This window comes from Aquila chrysaetos, chromosome 19 (genome assembly GCF_900496995.4).
Source record: "Aquila chrysaetos chrysaetos chromosome 19, bAquChr1.4, whole genome shotgun sequence".
NCBI classification, from domain to species: Eukaryota; Metazoa; Chordata; class Aves; order Accipitriformes; family Accipitridae; genus Aquila; species Aquila chrysaetos.
This window is the reverse complement of record NC_044022.1, coordinates 25,807,461-25,824,184: the sequence shown is the minus strand read 5'-3', so window position 1 is coordinate 25,824,184 and position 16,724 is coordinate 25,807,461. Positions and strand designations below refer to the sequence as shown.

The window sequence follows — 16,724 nt, the reverse complement described above, 5'->3', positions numbered from 1 at the left end:
TGCTAAGAGCCTTGAGTCAATTGGAGGGTTTCTATCTACAGAAGATAGAGAAAACCAAGTAACTTCCATTATTTACTAAGACCTGTTTCATAATAAAAAGGTTGAGAGAAATTCAGGCTTGGAAGCATGCTGCCACTTATTTCTTGTATATGAGGTTAATTCTTCTGTGGTTTAGTTACCTCTGCGTCCAAATTAGAATAAGCTTCTCCTGTGTCCAGAATAGTGATGATGAAGACCTGTAGCTGTGTTTAGAAACAGCTATACTCTGTGTGAAGGATGGGGTTCGGTGATAACTGAGCAGGGGCAGATCATTTCTAGCTCTGCCTCTCTTCTGGGTTTTTCTAATTCCTCTGCAATCAATGCATAAAAAATCTTTTTTTTCCATTTCAGAGTGTTGCTTGAGGGGAAAGCAAGAGGATGATCTAGATACTGAAAATTGTGTGTGAAAACTGTAGTAAAAGATTGGTAGATGAATCCCAGCAGGAAAGGCGGAAGACTGCTTTTGTCACAACGATACCATGCACAACTTTGATTCCTTGATTGAGGAGGACCTTTGTTATATAGTTTGCTATATGCTCATTTAAGTTACAAGCAGATTTTCTGCAAATTGGTTGGAATGTTTTCTGCTTTAATGCCTCTGTTTACATTCAAGAGAATTTTCCTTTACTGTAGTTTATCTTAGTTGAGAATAAGTGGATATTTGAAGAGTAAACATTCCAAGGGACAAATCGTAGCAAAGCTGCCCGAGATGATTAGTTTTAGTGGCAGGAAGAACTTACTTCTAATTGCAGCATTGAGATGCTGAATTGGACGCAGTTGGTGAGTTACTGTAAATCCTGTGTAGCAGAATAGGGGTGGAAAGATGTAACAGGACCACTCAGGGTGGTAAAATGTTCCGTAGTAGCTGAATCAACAAGGGATTACTGTGTACTCAGCTATAAAAGGGATGGGGTGGATATTGTAGCTTTTATTTGCTTGGGGAAGACTGCCGTTTCAAAACGGTGATGCGTGTTGTAGTAAGGAATTTATAAAGGAGAGAAGAGCTCTGATACGTTACAGGACATTTGAATTGTCAATTAATACCTTTCTGCAGGAACTTATGAAACTGTATTCAGAAGAGCTGACTATTTTAAGATTAAGACTAAAGAGGAGATATTACAGACAGTATGTATATTAAAATCAAGTTTCAAAAAAGTCCACCTTTTTTTTCTTTTATACTTGCCAGAGAACTGGAGAAGTACACTGAGGTAAGTAGAAAAAGTGAGGGATGACTTGCCAATGAGCTGCAAGAACAGTGCCCTACAGGGAGGATAGCTGAATTTCTTGACTCAGCAAGCAAAGAGTTTCTTGATGTTACAAATATTTGTGCTTTAAGAGTTGTAAAGGTGTCCTTCACACATCTGCTGAGATCAGGCAGACCTCAAGTTGATTCACAAGCAGGAAATGTCACTGGCTTCTTGTGGTGGGTCATAGAGCTTCACTATTGGCAAAAGTTTAGGCTGTGGGTGACCTCGCGAGGGTGGTTTTGAGTTTGTTCTTCTGGCTTGCGTGCTTTCACAGCTGACGGGAACTTGGCCTACCCAGCAATGATCATATTAGAATGCTCGTTAAAGATCTTGGCCTGGAGGCCACATTCACACAGCGTTGAAATGCTTGTGGTATAAGAACTGCAAATTGTCCATACTTGTCATGGGAGGAAGGCTGGTACTCCTAACTTGCTCTTAGGAGTCCTGTCCTGACTAGTGGCAGCTTGGGCTTCTGTGACCACAAATTGACTTCAGGACCTGGAGACACACTGTCATGAGAGCGGAATTCAGCTTGTTCATGCAGTTGGTGGGCAGAATCTCCTGGGAAGCAGCCAGGAAGGGGAAGTATGCCTGGATTGATGGTTTTAGCTTAGTTTTTCTGGGGAAGACTTCCAGAAAGCTAAGGAGCAAGCTATCACCTTGTGTGCAAAGATCAGGAATTTCAGCAGAAGCCCCTCAGGACTGAGCAAGGAGCTAAAGGACAGCATACAACCGGTGAAAACAGTGGGCAGTAAAGGAGGAGAATACTCCAAAGCTTTGCTTGACTGCTGAAGGACAGTATCAGTTACACCTACAGCTGGTTAGGGACATGAAGAGTAGTAAAGGAGGTGCTACGAGAATGGTAGCAGCAAGACATTTTCAGAGGCAAGAGGGGAGACAGCTTAGTGATGGCCTCTAGGGAAGAGACTGCAGTACTCAACATTTTTAATTTTTTTCCTCTCAGTCTTTGCAGGCGAAATCTTTACCTAGACTTATGTGCTTAACGTACAATTTGGAAAGAAGAGCTGTGATAATACTCTGATATGAATGTTGATTAACATCTTTCTGCAAGACCTGAGGGGAAGATTGCACATACATACCTCCATGCAGAAGGGCATGGATGGTGATCTTGTGCTAATGTATGAGACAGGAAGTTTAGCTGGAGACCAGACAAATAAAACCAACCCAAAATCTAAGCAGCAGAACTGTGTTTGACCAGTGCTATTAAATGCTCAACACAGTACAGCAACTTATTATAGAGTTTATTTAATAGGTGGAACAAAGTCTTCAGCAGGAAAGGCAATAGTAGTAGTGCTGATATTATTCAAACCTGACACAGAATAGGAAGTGTATGCACTGAGGGATCCAGACTTTTTCTTCTAGATAACAATGCTGGTGAATTGCTTATTCTTTATCAGATAAATCTGGAAGGTAACTGTGCATATAAAATAGTCACCTTTCTAAGAAGAGATCTGTTTCATTCAGGTGATATAAGATCATTGAACAAAAGAGAGTTTGTTATTTTTAAAATGAAACATAAAGGCTATTTGCTGTAACATAGCATCTGGTGATTTTTTTTTTGTTTGTTTTTTTTGTTTGTTTTTTTTTTTCCCCCCCCCGGAATGGCTGGAAAGGAAGCTGAAGTACTCTGTGGCAGTGGAGAGTATGGTCTTAAATGAAATGGAAGTGAGTTTCTACTTGTTTACAGCTTCTTAATTTCTTCAGTTGCCTTTTTTGCAAGAGTGAGGGTGTGAGATCTAGTCTTAGAGAGGCAACATTGGTTTGACTGAAATACAGGGATGTTTAGATTGAATCCAGCTAGCCAGAAAGTGATTGGGGGCAGTGCCCTCCCTGGTGAGATCTCTTTGGTTGCCAATGACTTTCAGGTGGTCTGACAGTAGGAAGAGTTGTAATAAAAGAGTTAATTCTTTTACATATGCTGATTAAGGTGAAACTTCACCTTGCCTATGGGTGCTGAAGGAGGAACTTTATGCCTTACTTTGCCTAAAGAGCCTTGGAACTGCTCCCTTGTGGGCATCTCTGTACCTCTGCCCTTTCCCAGGTTGATTCCAGGAGGAAATGTCCCATTCGCCTGCTTGGATAAGAAAACTTTTCCACTAACTGGTAGAGAATACTTAAAACAGGTTTATCCTTACTTTCCCAAGACAGTTGAACATGGCTGTCTAGGTGGAGGCAGATGTATAAGCTACTTTGCCCTATTCTCAGAGCTGGCAGGTCTGTTAGGTATGGTGCATCCAGATCAGAGCTGTTGGAGGTTCAGCCAGCTTGGACCCTGACCAGAGGAACTGTCAGATTTGTACCAGGTATATGGGCCTGCCTGTGAAACTTCAGACATGCACTGTGCCTGTCTCGCTCTGAACCATGCTGCTTTCCAAGTCACTTGCTTTGTTTTTCATGGTGTATTTATAGCTGTCTGTCAATGTAGAAGTTAAATTTGTGTTAGATTTAACAGATTTTAAAAGATACTTCAGTTGTGGTGCCAGAACAATAGCAATAGTGAATGGATGTGCTGGCACAAACTTAGTTTGAAAAAGGAGACTGTTTGTCATGATAAAAGCTTTGCTTTAGAATTAAGTTTGCATGCTGTGTCCTAGGTGAATTTTTTGATGCGTGAGTAAAATATTATTAGTGGTGTTCAATGATCAATGTAGGCATGGTGGGCAAGTAGAATTTGTGCCAGGAAACATGCTATGGCTAGAAAAGATTAAAATAAACTGTACAGTGTCACTAATGCTACTTTCTCAAACTTTTGTATGTAGGCGTGTTGAATACATTTCTTTTTTTGATGTTCATCACTGGATCAGTCTTCTGTGATTTTCATACAAGTTATAAATAAAAGGAGCACCCTAAAACTGAAGAAAAATCACAAAAACCAACCAGTGCTGTATGGATTTTCAAGTTACAATTCTTTATTTGAAAAGCAGGTAGACTGATGACTTAGGGCTGGCTCAAGGGGCTGGGAAATAAACTGTTGAAGAGAAAAAAGAGAACTGCACTACCATTTTGACTGGTAGCACAAAGCATTATCCAAAAATTAATGCTGATACAATTTCAGTCCAGAATTCAATCTGTAAGGCCACTTAACCCGCTCCCACTGTACTTGTTTTGGTTTTCTATTTTGCAGTAGATGTAACTTTGAAAGTGCAACAGCCATGAACCTGCTTCAGCTTACCTTTAGCCAGGTGGTAAAGGAAAGAAAGGTCATTATCTTCTGATACTTTTTCCCTGCTAATGCCATGTTTGAACTTTATATAAACCTGAAGAAGCTTAGAGAGCTTTGCAGTTGTCTGTCAGATACTTGTGTTGAATCACAAAGCTGACGGTGATTTTTTTAGATGCTATAGGCAGTGAAATGGTTCTGTTACTGTATTCCAGGCAAAGCTATTCCATTGCCTTAAGACAATAGCATTTTCTGTGTTCAGAGGAGTTTTGCTTGGAAAAGGGAAAGCCAGTCCTTTGTGTAATTGTGTGAACTCCCCAACCTAGAGAAGTCTCTGAATTTGAAGCCGTGGGTACTTTGTGATGAAAATTGCTTCTGATTGTTCTGCCTCCCTTGTATGTAGTGTTTTAAATTGCCTCTTTGAAGTGGCGCATTGCTTGCTCTTTTCTTTGAAGAGCCACATGTGCACTTACCTGGTGGAAAGGAGCTAACAGGAGACCCCTTCTTACTAGAAGTGTGTTTCTAATTTTAATAACCTGAGTTGTTGTGCTCTGGCTGCTGCTATGGCTTCTGAAGTCTTTATATAGATAACTTCAGAAATCAGTGCTTTTCTGTAAAATAATTTATCTTTCAGACACTCAGAATTTTATGCACGTCTCTTAAAATGCTTTGGTAGTGGTAATTCTGTTTAGTATAAACAGAAGGACATGAAGAGGAGCCTATTACATGCCGTGTTTGAGAGTCTTGTCATGATGAATAATTTCTGTAGATTAATTATTGCTCCAGGTATGTCGTCTTTGTCTCTGCTGGACATGGAAAGGGAATTTTAATGCAGTCTGTGCTTGCATATACAGGTGTTCCTGAAGTACTTAATTAGGCATGCAGCTGCTAGTGTGCTATGTTATCTCAGCATTTATTGCCAACCGCTGGTCTAAACTGAGCTATGGTGATGATTTATATTAGCTGAAGTACTTTTGAATTCAGTTGTGCCTTTGTTAGTGACACGCCTGTCCTTAAATTAAAAACCAGGTAAAAGCACTTGTTCAGTTGTAGGATATTGATTCAGTATGGTGCATTTTTCATGTTACTGGAGAAAGTGGGATGAGGCATCCAGATAAAAGCAGTGAATTAAACCTCCAAACAAGAACATCAGCATTCCTAAAGAAATCCTGTTTTTCTACAAGAGGGGAAAATGTTTTGGCCCCCTCCCTCCCCCCAAGTATTTCAGGATTGCTCCCCGTTTGATTTTGTAGTGGCAGCTGGAATTACAAAGAATGTTTTAATTCAACTATGACCATATCAAATGTAACTACTGTCTATTAAACATTAGCTGTTGTACCTTTGAAGTGTTAAGATGTTTCTTCTGGTATGCTGTGCGTTTTGCTTACACATGCATGTGCTTCCAGTGAGCTTTCCCTTAGCCCTGGCAAGACAGTGCAGCAGTTTGTTACTTGACATAGCAGTTGGTGCAGCATGTTTCAGGCTCCTTCTTCAGCAATCACCTTCTGGCCACTGCTGTTGGCTTGCTGCTGCTGGCTCTAGCAGACAGCTTCTCTTGGCTGTTTCCTGACAGGGGAGTACTTAAACCTTTTGTCTTCAACAGACTGACCAGGCAGTGTCAAGTGACTCTTCAACAGATGTTTAGAGAGTGGCTATATAGCTGCTAGCCTGGAGTACAGCTGACAGGTAGCAGATGGCACAGCAGGAACACAAGGTGGGCCAAAGACTGCTCCACATGTGAAATTGCTTGAAATTGAGCAAGGATGGTGTTGGGAACGTCAATGGGAGCAACTGCCCCCGGCACAACAGAGGTCTCAACCCAGACAGAGGATGCTGCTGTCCAGGTCTTGGCCTGCAAGGTGTGTGTGGTGCCTCTCCCCAGGGCTGGGGTCAACAGTGGCCTCCCCTGTGGGAGATGTGCTCTGATAAAGCACTGACGTGCCACCAAGTAAAGGAGCTGTGGAAGGAAGTGAACAGACTGCGTACCATCAGAGGCAGGTGATGGTCTCTGGAGACTCCCTACTACAGGAAACAGAAGCATCCATGTGCTGAGCTGACTTGGTATTTTGGGAGGTTTGTTGTTTGCTGGGGAGTTAGATCCAGGATACTGCAGAACAACTACAAAGGCTCATCCGACATGGGGACTGTTACCCCATGTGGGCACCTAGGATGCTGCCAGAGGTGACCTTGAATGTGTAAAGAGTGATGTCAGAACTCTTGGGACAAGTGTGAAGGGCAGGGGGACCTTGGGGGTGTTCTTAGTCCTTCCTGTGAAGGTGAAGGGCTTGGGCAGGAGTGGTCACATCCAGCAGGTCAGCACCTGGCAGTGCAGCTGATGTTGCAGGCAGGGCTTTGGATCTTATAAACCTGAGGCCCTTGTTGAAACAAGGACTGCTGAGGAGGGATGGGATCCATCTGACAAGGTGGGGCACAAGCACCTTCACCAACAGCTAGCTAGTGAGGAAGGCTGTAAACCAAGTCTGTTAAGGGAGAGTTACCATAACCTGAAGCAAAGGCATTGGCTCTAATGAAGAAGTGTCTGGGGTACAGTGTCCTGGAAGAGGCTCACCCCAGTATGACTGGGGATCTGTCACTGGTGCCTGTACATGAGCCCGTGCAGCTGGGAAACAAACAGGAGGAATTAAAAATGCGTGTGCAGTTGCAGAGCTGTGAGCTTATTGGGACTACAGAGGTGTGTAAGATAGTTCACTCTGCAGTCTTGAAAGGTCATGGCAATCAGGAGAGGTTCCTGATGACCTGAAGAAGGCAAATGCCATAGCCATTTTCAAAGATGGCTGGAAGGAGGATCTGGGGAACAGCAGGCTGGTCAGCTTTACCTTAGTTCCTGGGAAGATTATAGAGCAAAACCTCCTAGGAGCCATTTCCAAGGCTTCTTTTCCAATAATCCATTTCTTGAAGGGACAAGAAGGTGATTGGGAGCAGCCAGTGTGGACTTACCAAGGGCAAATTGTGCCTGATTGCCTTCTGGGAAGGCTGGCAATCTGGGCAAAGCGACAGCAGTGTGTGCTGTATGTGTTGACTTTAGTGAGGCCTTTGACACAGTCTCCTGTAGTACCTTTATAGCCACATTGGGGACATATGGACTGATAAGTGGGTGGAAAACTGGTTGGACTTCTCAAAGTGGTGGAGCGCAGTGCAAAGTCCAGTTGGCAGCTGGGTATCCCTCAGAGGTCAATACTGGATCAACACTATTTAATGACTTTAATCACAGCCTGGATGATGGGATGGAGCATGCTCTCAGCAAGTTGATGCAGGGTTTCAAATTGGGGGAGAATGGTTGATAGTTAGACTGGAGGCAGGGCTGCATTCAGAGTGACCTTGACAGATGGGTGACATGGGCTGGCAGGAACCTCGTGAAGGTCACCAAAGGCAAATGCCAAGTCCTGCCCCTGGGACACGCCAGTCTTGAGCAACAGGCCAGGCTGGGGCGGCTGGCTGGAAATTTCAATTCCATCTTGTACATAAATATTTCAAGTGTGTGTAGTTCACCATCGGTGTTTCTCCCCTGTTGCTCATGTATTAGGATCTTTTTCGCTTGCTTAGAATAAATACATCTTGTCACTGTAAAAGGCATTCTAGACCTGTTTGTCAGTTAAAGCAGGTAGGGAATTGATATTTAACGCTGTATTTTAACTTGCTGCACACAGGTTTTGTTTGTTTTTGTTTCAAAGGTAGATTGGGATTTTCGGGGGGGGGGGGCTAAGACTGTGTTCATGCATGTATTCGCTGTTAGACAGGTGGTTTGAGATCGTTCAGTAGTGATTTTTGTCTCTGAATGGGACAAAAAGAATGAACAAAGCCAGCTGTGTAATTCTACCTTGATACATAATACTGGCCTTTAAGTTTTCTGGGGTTGCCCCCCCCCTTTTTTTTTTTTTCTTTTTCTTTTTTCTTTTTTTTTTTTTAAATGAGAGCTGTCTCTTAATGGAAAGTTTTGGAGTGAATGTATACTTTCATCTTAAAAAAGAAAACCAGTATAGTATTACTTTGGACACTGCACTGTTGTACACTGAATGTTTGTGCTACCAGTGTACATTTTAAGCAGAAGTTGCAAAGTCATAATTTTCCACTCGCATGTGTTCTAGATGTCATGAATAATTCCTGATGTACTTTTTGGGAAGCTGGAAATTTTTGGGTGTTTCATAATTCACTGATTCACCTCCTTGAGTGCTGGTGGGTTGAGTCAGTTTAAAATCAGTTGCAATGTACTCTACCATTCCTAAGTAGATTTACTTCAGGAATTTTTGATGGGATGAATTAATTTTTAAACCGAATTTTGAAATTGCCTTACTACCCCATAAAATCAAAACAATGGAAAATCTTTTATTCCTCCACCTTTTTTTTTTTTCCATTCCTTTTCTCATTGTATTGGGGTTTTATGGATCTACTTTACTGATCTGCATCTGCATCGCTTAATGTGGGTTTCACTTTTTGTTGACTTGGGGAGATCCACAGTTGGTAAAGCAAAGAGAAAATTATACTGACTTTGTTGGTTTGATTCCATTAGGGATACAGTAGTCTGTATTGAAGGGTTTAAAACAAGGTTTTGGAGAGTTACCATCACCATGCAGTGCGTGCATGTGTAATTCCTGCCCCCCCCCCCCCCCCCCCCCCCCCCTTATCTTTCAGATAGATGGCACTGAAAGTGTCGATTCTGTTGCTCTGTGTTCTGCTGATCTGGGAAATCCAGTCTCCGTAGAGCTGAGCGCGTTATTTTCTCATTTGCTGCTTCTTGCTTTTGTTTGTGTAGCGGCTGGGGACTCTCTTAGGTCAAGGTCAGTTAAAACAGGTGCATTTCTTTAGTCTAACACTTTTGGATGTTTCAGATGTGATACCAATTTGTATGTTTTCTGGTGCTTTGCATAGTTGTACAAATTGTAAGGTTTGGCATTTTTTAAATTAAAATTTCTGAACAACTTTGCTGAATCTCCATAGCCAAAAAATTGTATTAACATAAACTGCTAGTGCTAGGTGAGTTGTACCAATTTGCCAGTTAATACATCTGGTTTTTGACCATTATCGTGATCTTGTACAGGGACTCATTCCAAATGTGATTCAGCCCCCTGCTTGGCTCATTGCTGAATTTCCCAGCCTTTAAATGGAAATACATTCACCTATGCAAATTTAGCCCCTTCTTTTATTCAAGAGACCTGTACATGAAGTGTCTGTTTACATTTTTGCATAGCTCTCTAGATACAGTTAAATTAGTTTTTTAATACAGAGAGTAATTAGCTTTCTGATTTTCAGGGTGTCACTGTGTTTAACTGTTTTTACTGTGCAGGCTGTGACTTTCATCCTTAGATTTGTATGACTGGATAATCTTGGCAAATATAACATTGTTTTATATAACACTAATGTATATTTTAATGTTAACATACTGGTTTTTCATGAATGTTGGAGCTTTAGACGTTTCCAACCCAAGTGGACATCCACATACCCAGTAGAGCCTGTATTTTTCTCCTGTTTCTCTATAGGAAGAGTTCTTGAAGTATCATTCTCCACTGACCTGACTCCTTACTTCACATTGTTACGCTTATTTACAATGAAAATTTTAAAATATACCTGAATATTTCATAGCATCTGTAACCTTAAATTGATATGAGTAATTTAAATACTTGGCAGTTGCTGGAATTTGTGTTTGGGAATTTGCAGTGACAGTGAGGGTTTAGCACTAGTAAAAGTAGTATTGGCAAAGCGGGGATGACAGTAAGTACAGTTTTCTTTCTGCTGCTCCCTTACAGTTCTGCTGTTTCACAGAGCCCAAGGGAAAGTTAGATTGCATAATCTAATTTCTTTAATACCACAGATTATTACGTTTCATCCAGATATTTTTTGTCACATAAAGTCCTATGAATTAAGACCAAAGAATTTTCTTCTTAAGGAACCAAAGTGACTAGCTCAGCCTTGTGGTGCACCTTGGCATGTGTTATCCCAGGTCAGAAGCCCGATGAGGAATCTAAGTAGAAGATGTAGGTGGGCGAAGTCCTGCTATGCAGCAGAAAAATCTCCACCTTCCTCTTCTTCAGATATTCTTACTAGTTTTAGGTCTGAAAGAGAAGTCCTTTCCAACCCCACATTTAGTCCTTATTGTCCTAATGACAATAGGAGCGACTGTTCTCTAACCCCACTGCTCTGTTTTTGACCAGACTTGGCCAATTGCTGACATTTCAAAGGAAGACAAACCTCTGCAGAGCTTCTCTAGCTGTTTGTGCTTTGGAAAGAACATTCCTTCATAATCCCTCCAGGATTAGGTTCATTCTAGTCATACGGAGCTGTAAGCCTTGGAAGTGGTGTGTGAGGAAATGCTATGAGTGGCTGGCATTGCCTCTCGATGTTAAATGATGTATGTTGAAACCACTGAAGTAACTTTTCTGAGTGACTTTTCCTTCGGGCTTGCAGCAGTCTTCCCTAGCAGCAGGCTCTTCTAAAGACAGGCACCTGGTCACACTCTTGACGTGTAATAAAATAGCATTTTTTATAAACGGCGGTGGCTTGTCCTGATGGTGAGCGTAATTCTATGTTTTTTTAATTGGTTTTCTTTTTTTGGAGACTTAAGTCAGGATTTTCCTGCAATGTGAGGGTTATGGCAAGTGTCATACTTAAAATGGAAAATGGTTGCAGATTGACTGTATACACCAAATAGTGTTGAATTTCTTTGTATTTATTCTTTCTCATCCTCTTTTTAAACTGTTGATTTTAAATGCTTTTGAATAATTTTTAGTGGGGCAAAGGGAGTAAGCGTATTGTATGAATCAACATTTGCAGGATAGAGATGATATTTAGGAATTACTGTCCAGAAACAAAAGCTAGGATACTTCTTGAGGCGTGCAGTTCTGGTGTTTCTTGCACTTCATGGTTAATTTGAGAAAAAGATGTAATAGAAGATATTAATACTTCCTAGTTTAAAGAAACCCTAAATAATGTTCCTGCCTTCTTGCAGACCTGCTAATTCATTTTTTTAAAAACTTCGAGAACATTTTATTAGCTTACGGAACCAAATGTTTCCATATATGAATGAACTTGAAATTCCATCTTGAATGACAGTAAGGTTAAGAATATCCCAGCTTTGCACATAAATCAAGATACACACATGCAGGTTTTCAGGTTTCCCAAGTTAAGAAACTATGATGCATTTATTAGTCAGACTTTTTTTTTTCCTCCCCTGCTCCAAATCATTTTCTCCTGGGAAATTTGTCTACTTCAGTCTCACATTTTGTTATGTTTTGTAATATATTTATGGTTGTCATAAAGGGATTCCTGTATGAACTGTCCCGAGGTTAAAAACAGCTTTGTGTTTGACAAATTGAGGGAAATGCAGTCCCAAAGCAGCAGAGAACACCAGCTTCAAGGAATACAGGCAGCTGATCCTGCTGGTCTTTCAGTACTTACCATTTACTTCATTCACCAAAACACAGATCAAACACAAATTTAAGTATTGTATAAATTGAATTATGTGCTGTCCTGCCAACTTTTTTGTAAGACCCCATTTAAAATACAGAACAAAATCTAAAACTACTCTAAAATGTTTCTAATTTATGGAGGTGCTACCGTACAATACATTTTCTTCGTGCTGGAGCTTGCAGTCATTCCAAGTCCAAGATTTCTGTTGGTTTTGCGAGTAAATTTGATTTGCATGGTATTTTGTAATTCTACACTAGGGCCAGTTGAATGTGTTTGGTTTTTTTCTCTAGTGTAAACCTTTTAATGTAGAAGGTTTTTAGGGTGTATCTCAGGCTTCCAGCTTGTCACAATTGTTATGCAATTAGTTTAAGTGGAATTTGTTTTGTATGGGGGGGGGGGGGGGAAATCTCATGGTGAAATATGCAGCTCCATATCCAGGTTTTGTGTAAACTGAGTATCCTTAACATTTATCTCTGATTATATGTTTTCAAGTAAGATCAGCTGAGAATTGGAAAATAACTGCCTTTGCCTAAAGTCTTCCCAGATTTACATTTCAAAGGCAGCTGCTTGTTTTCTTTTACCTTTTCAATATTGGTAACACACTTCAGTTATTCCTAGTAGTTATTTCTGCAGTTATTTATACTTTTAAAAGAAAAGTAAGATCTTTTAGAAGGATAGTATGTGTGGTTTTTAGATGTTTGCTACACTGACTGGGATATTGGACTTTGGAACAGGAGAGCCTAAAAGAAATTGTTTTGTAATATTAGATGAAATATCTTGACTGGTTTACAAAGTAGATTCATTTACAGGCATCTTGGCCAATTTTACCTGTTCACACAGAGGTGTTAAGTGTGGCACAGTTGTACAGCCCTTTGTACCCACCTGAGCTACACAAGGGGGATTTAGGAAGATGGGATGCAATTATTTGAGTTGGAATATGGCCAGATCTTCAGGGCTATCATTACTCTGGAAAGAATTTTAAGCAATCATAATGCCTTTAGACTTTTGTTTTAGATCCCGTTGAGGAGGCTGAGCCTTATCAGCGTGTGGATGCTCTTCATGGGTGAAATGGAGTAGACAGGAGTAGAAAGAGTCTGTTCAGAGCTCCTTTTGTTTGTGTTTATTGAGTTAACCTTATTATAGGATGTTCCTGAGGATTTTTTATTAATGTGTCACCATAATTATTGTGTAACTAATTTAAATAGAATTAGATTTTCTTTTGCTGATGGTGTAGCCTTAAGCTTAGTAGTTTGTAGTATAGCTTGAAGAAAATGACTCTGCTTTCACTGTTCAAGTGCTAAAGAGAGAATAGCTTAAGCTATTGAAAAAAGAGCCTTGACACATCTGGGTATTTGAGCCTTCTTCCTGTTATAACAGTGATAGTGTTGAAACCCTCTATTTTAAAATACATTGAGATGGTACATCTTGAGCACCTACATGAGAGTACAGCACTGATGTTAATGTGAAATGACATGCTATGATTGGCACCAAGTGGGTCTAATGCGATATAGCTACATTAATGGGTAAATCAGTATATTGCTGTGGGACAGCATGGGTTTAGAGAAAGGCTGTTAGTCTTGTGACTACAACTATGAATCTAGTATGGTCAGTTGCTGTTACTTTACTTTTTCTAAAAAAAAAAAAAAAGAAATAGTAAGTAAGTCCATCTAGACGCATAAAGCCAAATTCTGTTCTGTGCTACCAAATTCTTCCCTAGGCTATACCAGTGGAAAGCTGATGAGCCTTTAATGAAGTAAACGGTATTTACACTGGTAGTCCTGGGAACTGAATTTGTCCAATAAAACTTGGAAATTTGAACATCACATATGTGAAGTCCACATGCACTAGTTGCTAGGCTACTGATATACAGTTGTCAAACAACTTTGCTTTTTTATTGCTCATTTAACTATAAAGACTCTCTAGCAGAAAATCCTTTTAAGTAAATTATTGAATTTATAGTGTTTTGCTGTATGTATTAATGGATTTATTTTTTTTTCCTCTTTCAGAGCATTCAGTCAGAAAAGAGCTGCAATTGAGAAAGAATATGCACAGGTAGGTTCTGAAATAATTTTGATGTCTATGGCATTGTTCTCAAGGTGATTTATTCGTTAGCAAATTTTCCACAGTGTATGTTTTTTTGGTTATCCTTTCTGTAAGTTGCTTACTATGAAAGTACCTGTTAAAGTTCTGAATCAGACAGTTTGGCCTATGCAGGACTTAGACCCATTCTGTGTCTTCATGGACATTTTGACTTGAGGAAGTTCTTGGCTACAGAAGACATTTTTAACATTTTTTTCAAATTGTTATAAAGTCAGTCAACTCTTTGAGGTTTTCTCAGAAGTTAGTGTGAAACCTGAGTAAAAAGTAAAATCAGGTCAATTAGAGAGAGAGGAAGTGTGTTCTGGTGTACTCAGTCCAAAATAAATTTACATTCACATTCTTTAGTAAGAGCACCTTCCCATTCATCTGAAATAAAAGCAGCCAGATTTGGCCTCATGCTTGTGATAGGGAGTGGAGTGAATTTTGATTTGTTTGTGAGAAAGGAGGGAGGATTGATTTTTCTCCCTTGTTCCAAAATTAAAAAGTATCTAGTAAGGGGCAGCTGCCTGCTTAATTTACAGTAAAGGCTCTTGGAGCCTAAGTCCAAGTACAACAGATTAAAAATACGTTAATTTATTTTAAAATAGATTAAAGGTAGAACAAAATCTAAGTGAGGAAGCTTGTGGAGCTCAATATTCAATAAATACAACTGGAGATGTGCCTGATGTTACAATTGTTGATGTTGGGGCAGTGACAGAAGTGAAATGTGAAAGCACAAGCTGTCGCTAGGGTGTTTCCAAATGTAGTTTGTAGGCTGTTGTGTTAAGCATCCTTTTAGTCATCAGTGCTGCATCACCCACAAGTATATAGAGAACAAACATTTTCTGTGGGCCAGACATTACTGTCAGTTTATGAAAGAGGATTTCTCTATCTGTGATGTACGCATTTTCTAGTCCTATATTTTCTGCATGTGGTCTCAGCCCAAAACTCAGCTGAAAAAGCTTTGTAAGTCAAATGAAATTTGTCCTGAATTTAATCGAAACGCTCAAAATGGTGCTATAAGGGTCTGCAGTTATTGGCACTCCAATTCTTTCATTGTACGTGAATTTACATTAGCATGCATTGATTACATTGTCAGTTGCAGTTAATTTGATGAAATATAGTAATTTTTCAGTGACAGAATCGATATATGCCTCATGAACCTTTGATTAAAAGTATGTATTCTTTACTGATTTTTGTAATGACATAGAGAATTTAAGATCAGTTCTTAATACGTTTATCTGTTCTACCCTGGGAGTGTTTTTTATATGCAGAGGCACTTACAGCAGTCACTGCATTTAGGGAATAGTCTTGATAAGTTGGAAAAATAATTACATTCTCAGATTCGGAAGGCTCAGTCTTAACAACTGAGGCTTTCAGATACTTGCATTTAAAAAACCCCAACTTTCCAGCAATACAGCTGCATCATTTGAGATTCATTGAATGGCTGCTTATATGAATGAAGTCTTGTGGGATCGCTTCCTTGGTTTGCTGATAAGTGTACAGTTCAAGAACAATGTGGGATGTTTCTTCTTGGGCCTGTAAAAGGATTTCTGGTTTTGAGGTGGTAATAAAATTTCACATAAAGTCTTTTGGTGAGAGAAATTGTAATCAAAATAAATGTGAAGTCGTATTCATCAACAGTGGGATATTCCTTTTAAACTAGTTATAAAGGGAACTGGAAATTCTCAGTAGTTAGTTTCTGAACCAAGATTTCTAAATCTTTTCACAGACTCTGTCCAAATGCCTTTTGTCACCTTAGGGAACTCAGAATAATGTAATTTATGACTTTTATGGCAAGCTAAAAAAAAAAGAGTGGAAGGATGGACAGTGAAAAGAAGTTCCCTAGAACTGAATGGTTTGTCAGTTTCAAAAAACTTGTATGCTGATGCAGTGCACTTGGGTGCCAAGTTTCTATATACAGAGTGCTTTTGTTTGGAGGAGGAGAACCTGTACAAATGCTAGTGAAATACCATGGTTCAGTGTTTATAATTTATCCCTAATTACATGGTAAGTAGCTTGAATGTATGTGATGAATTACAGGATCTGTATGTAAATTGCCTTATGTCTTATTTTATCAAGGGAGTTGTTTTTTTTTTACTGACTCTTTTCACTGTATTGTACCTGTTGCCATCAAAGTTTTTTTGACCTGTTTTTCTGCATATTGTCTGCCTCCAGTGGTTTCTTTACTGGCTTTTCTAGGCTGCGCCGTAGTATAAATGGGAGAAGTACTTGATGTATCAGCCCTAGTACTGTAGTTCTGCAGTCCTTTTAGAGCTGTTGTGAATATGCACTAAGCTATTTCATTTGTATTTTCAGTACTGCATTATCTAATATACGCTTAAAGGCTTACCTTAATATTCAGAATTGAGAGTGTAGAAAGGCTCTCATTTCCCATTAACAGTATTCCTAGTAATAGCATTTAAATTGCAATTTTGTATTATTAGCTATTCTCCTTGATTAATGAGCTAGCTGAAATCAGTGGCGAAGAATACTCTTGTTACGTGAAAGTAGAACTTGGTGAATGTGTGCTTTTGCTGCTACCTAGTAAAAAACTGTTTTACCTAGCATGTTAAATAGGTAAAATGGTGTGGGTGTTGTTTTTGGTTTGTTGGGTTTTTTTTTTTTTTTTTTTGAGATAGTAATTACATCTCTGCTGTACTTTTTATTATTGTTTAACACTTTTAACTCAACAGCAGTCTTTCACAGTCTGTCTCTCGTGCTGGGAACACACAGATGACCTTCCTTGTCATGTT

General features: G+C 39.6%; 1 protein-coding gene across 4 annotated transcripts in view; it reads left to right on the top strand.

The window, feature by feature from the left end:
• The window catches only part of FCHSD2 (FCH and double SH3 domains 2), a 163,735-nt gene that overhangs the window by 20,693 nt on the left and 126,318 nt on the right, over positions 1 to 16,724 (top strand). For all 4 annotated transcript variants that reach the window (XM_030042981.2, XM_030042985.2, XM_030042984.2 and 1 more), the window contains exon 3: positions 13,896 to 13,941. In XM_030042981.2, the coding sequence (XP_029898841.1) occupies positions 13,896 to 13,941 (46 nt within the window). The remainder of the gene's footprint in view (positions 1 to 13,895; positions 13,942 to 16,724) is intronic.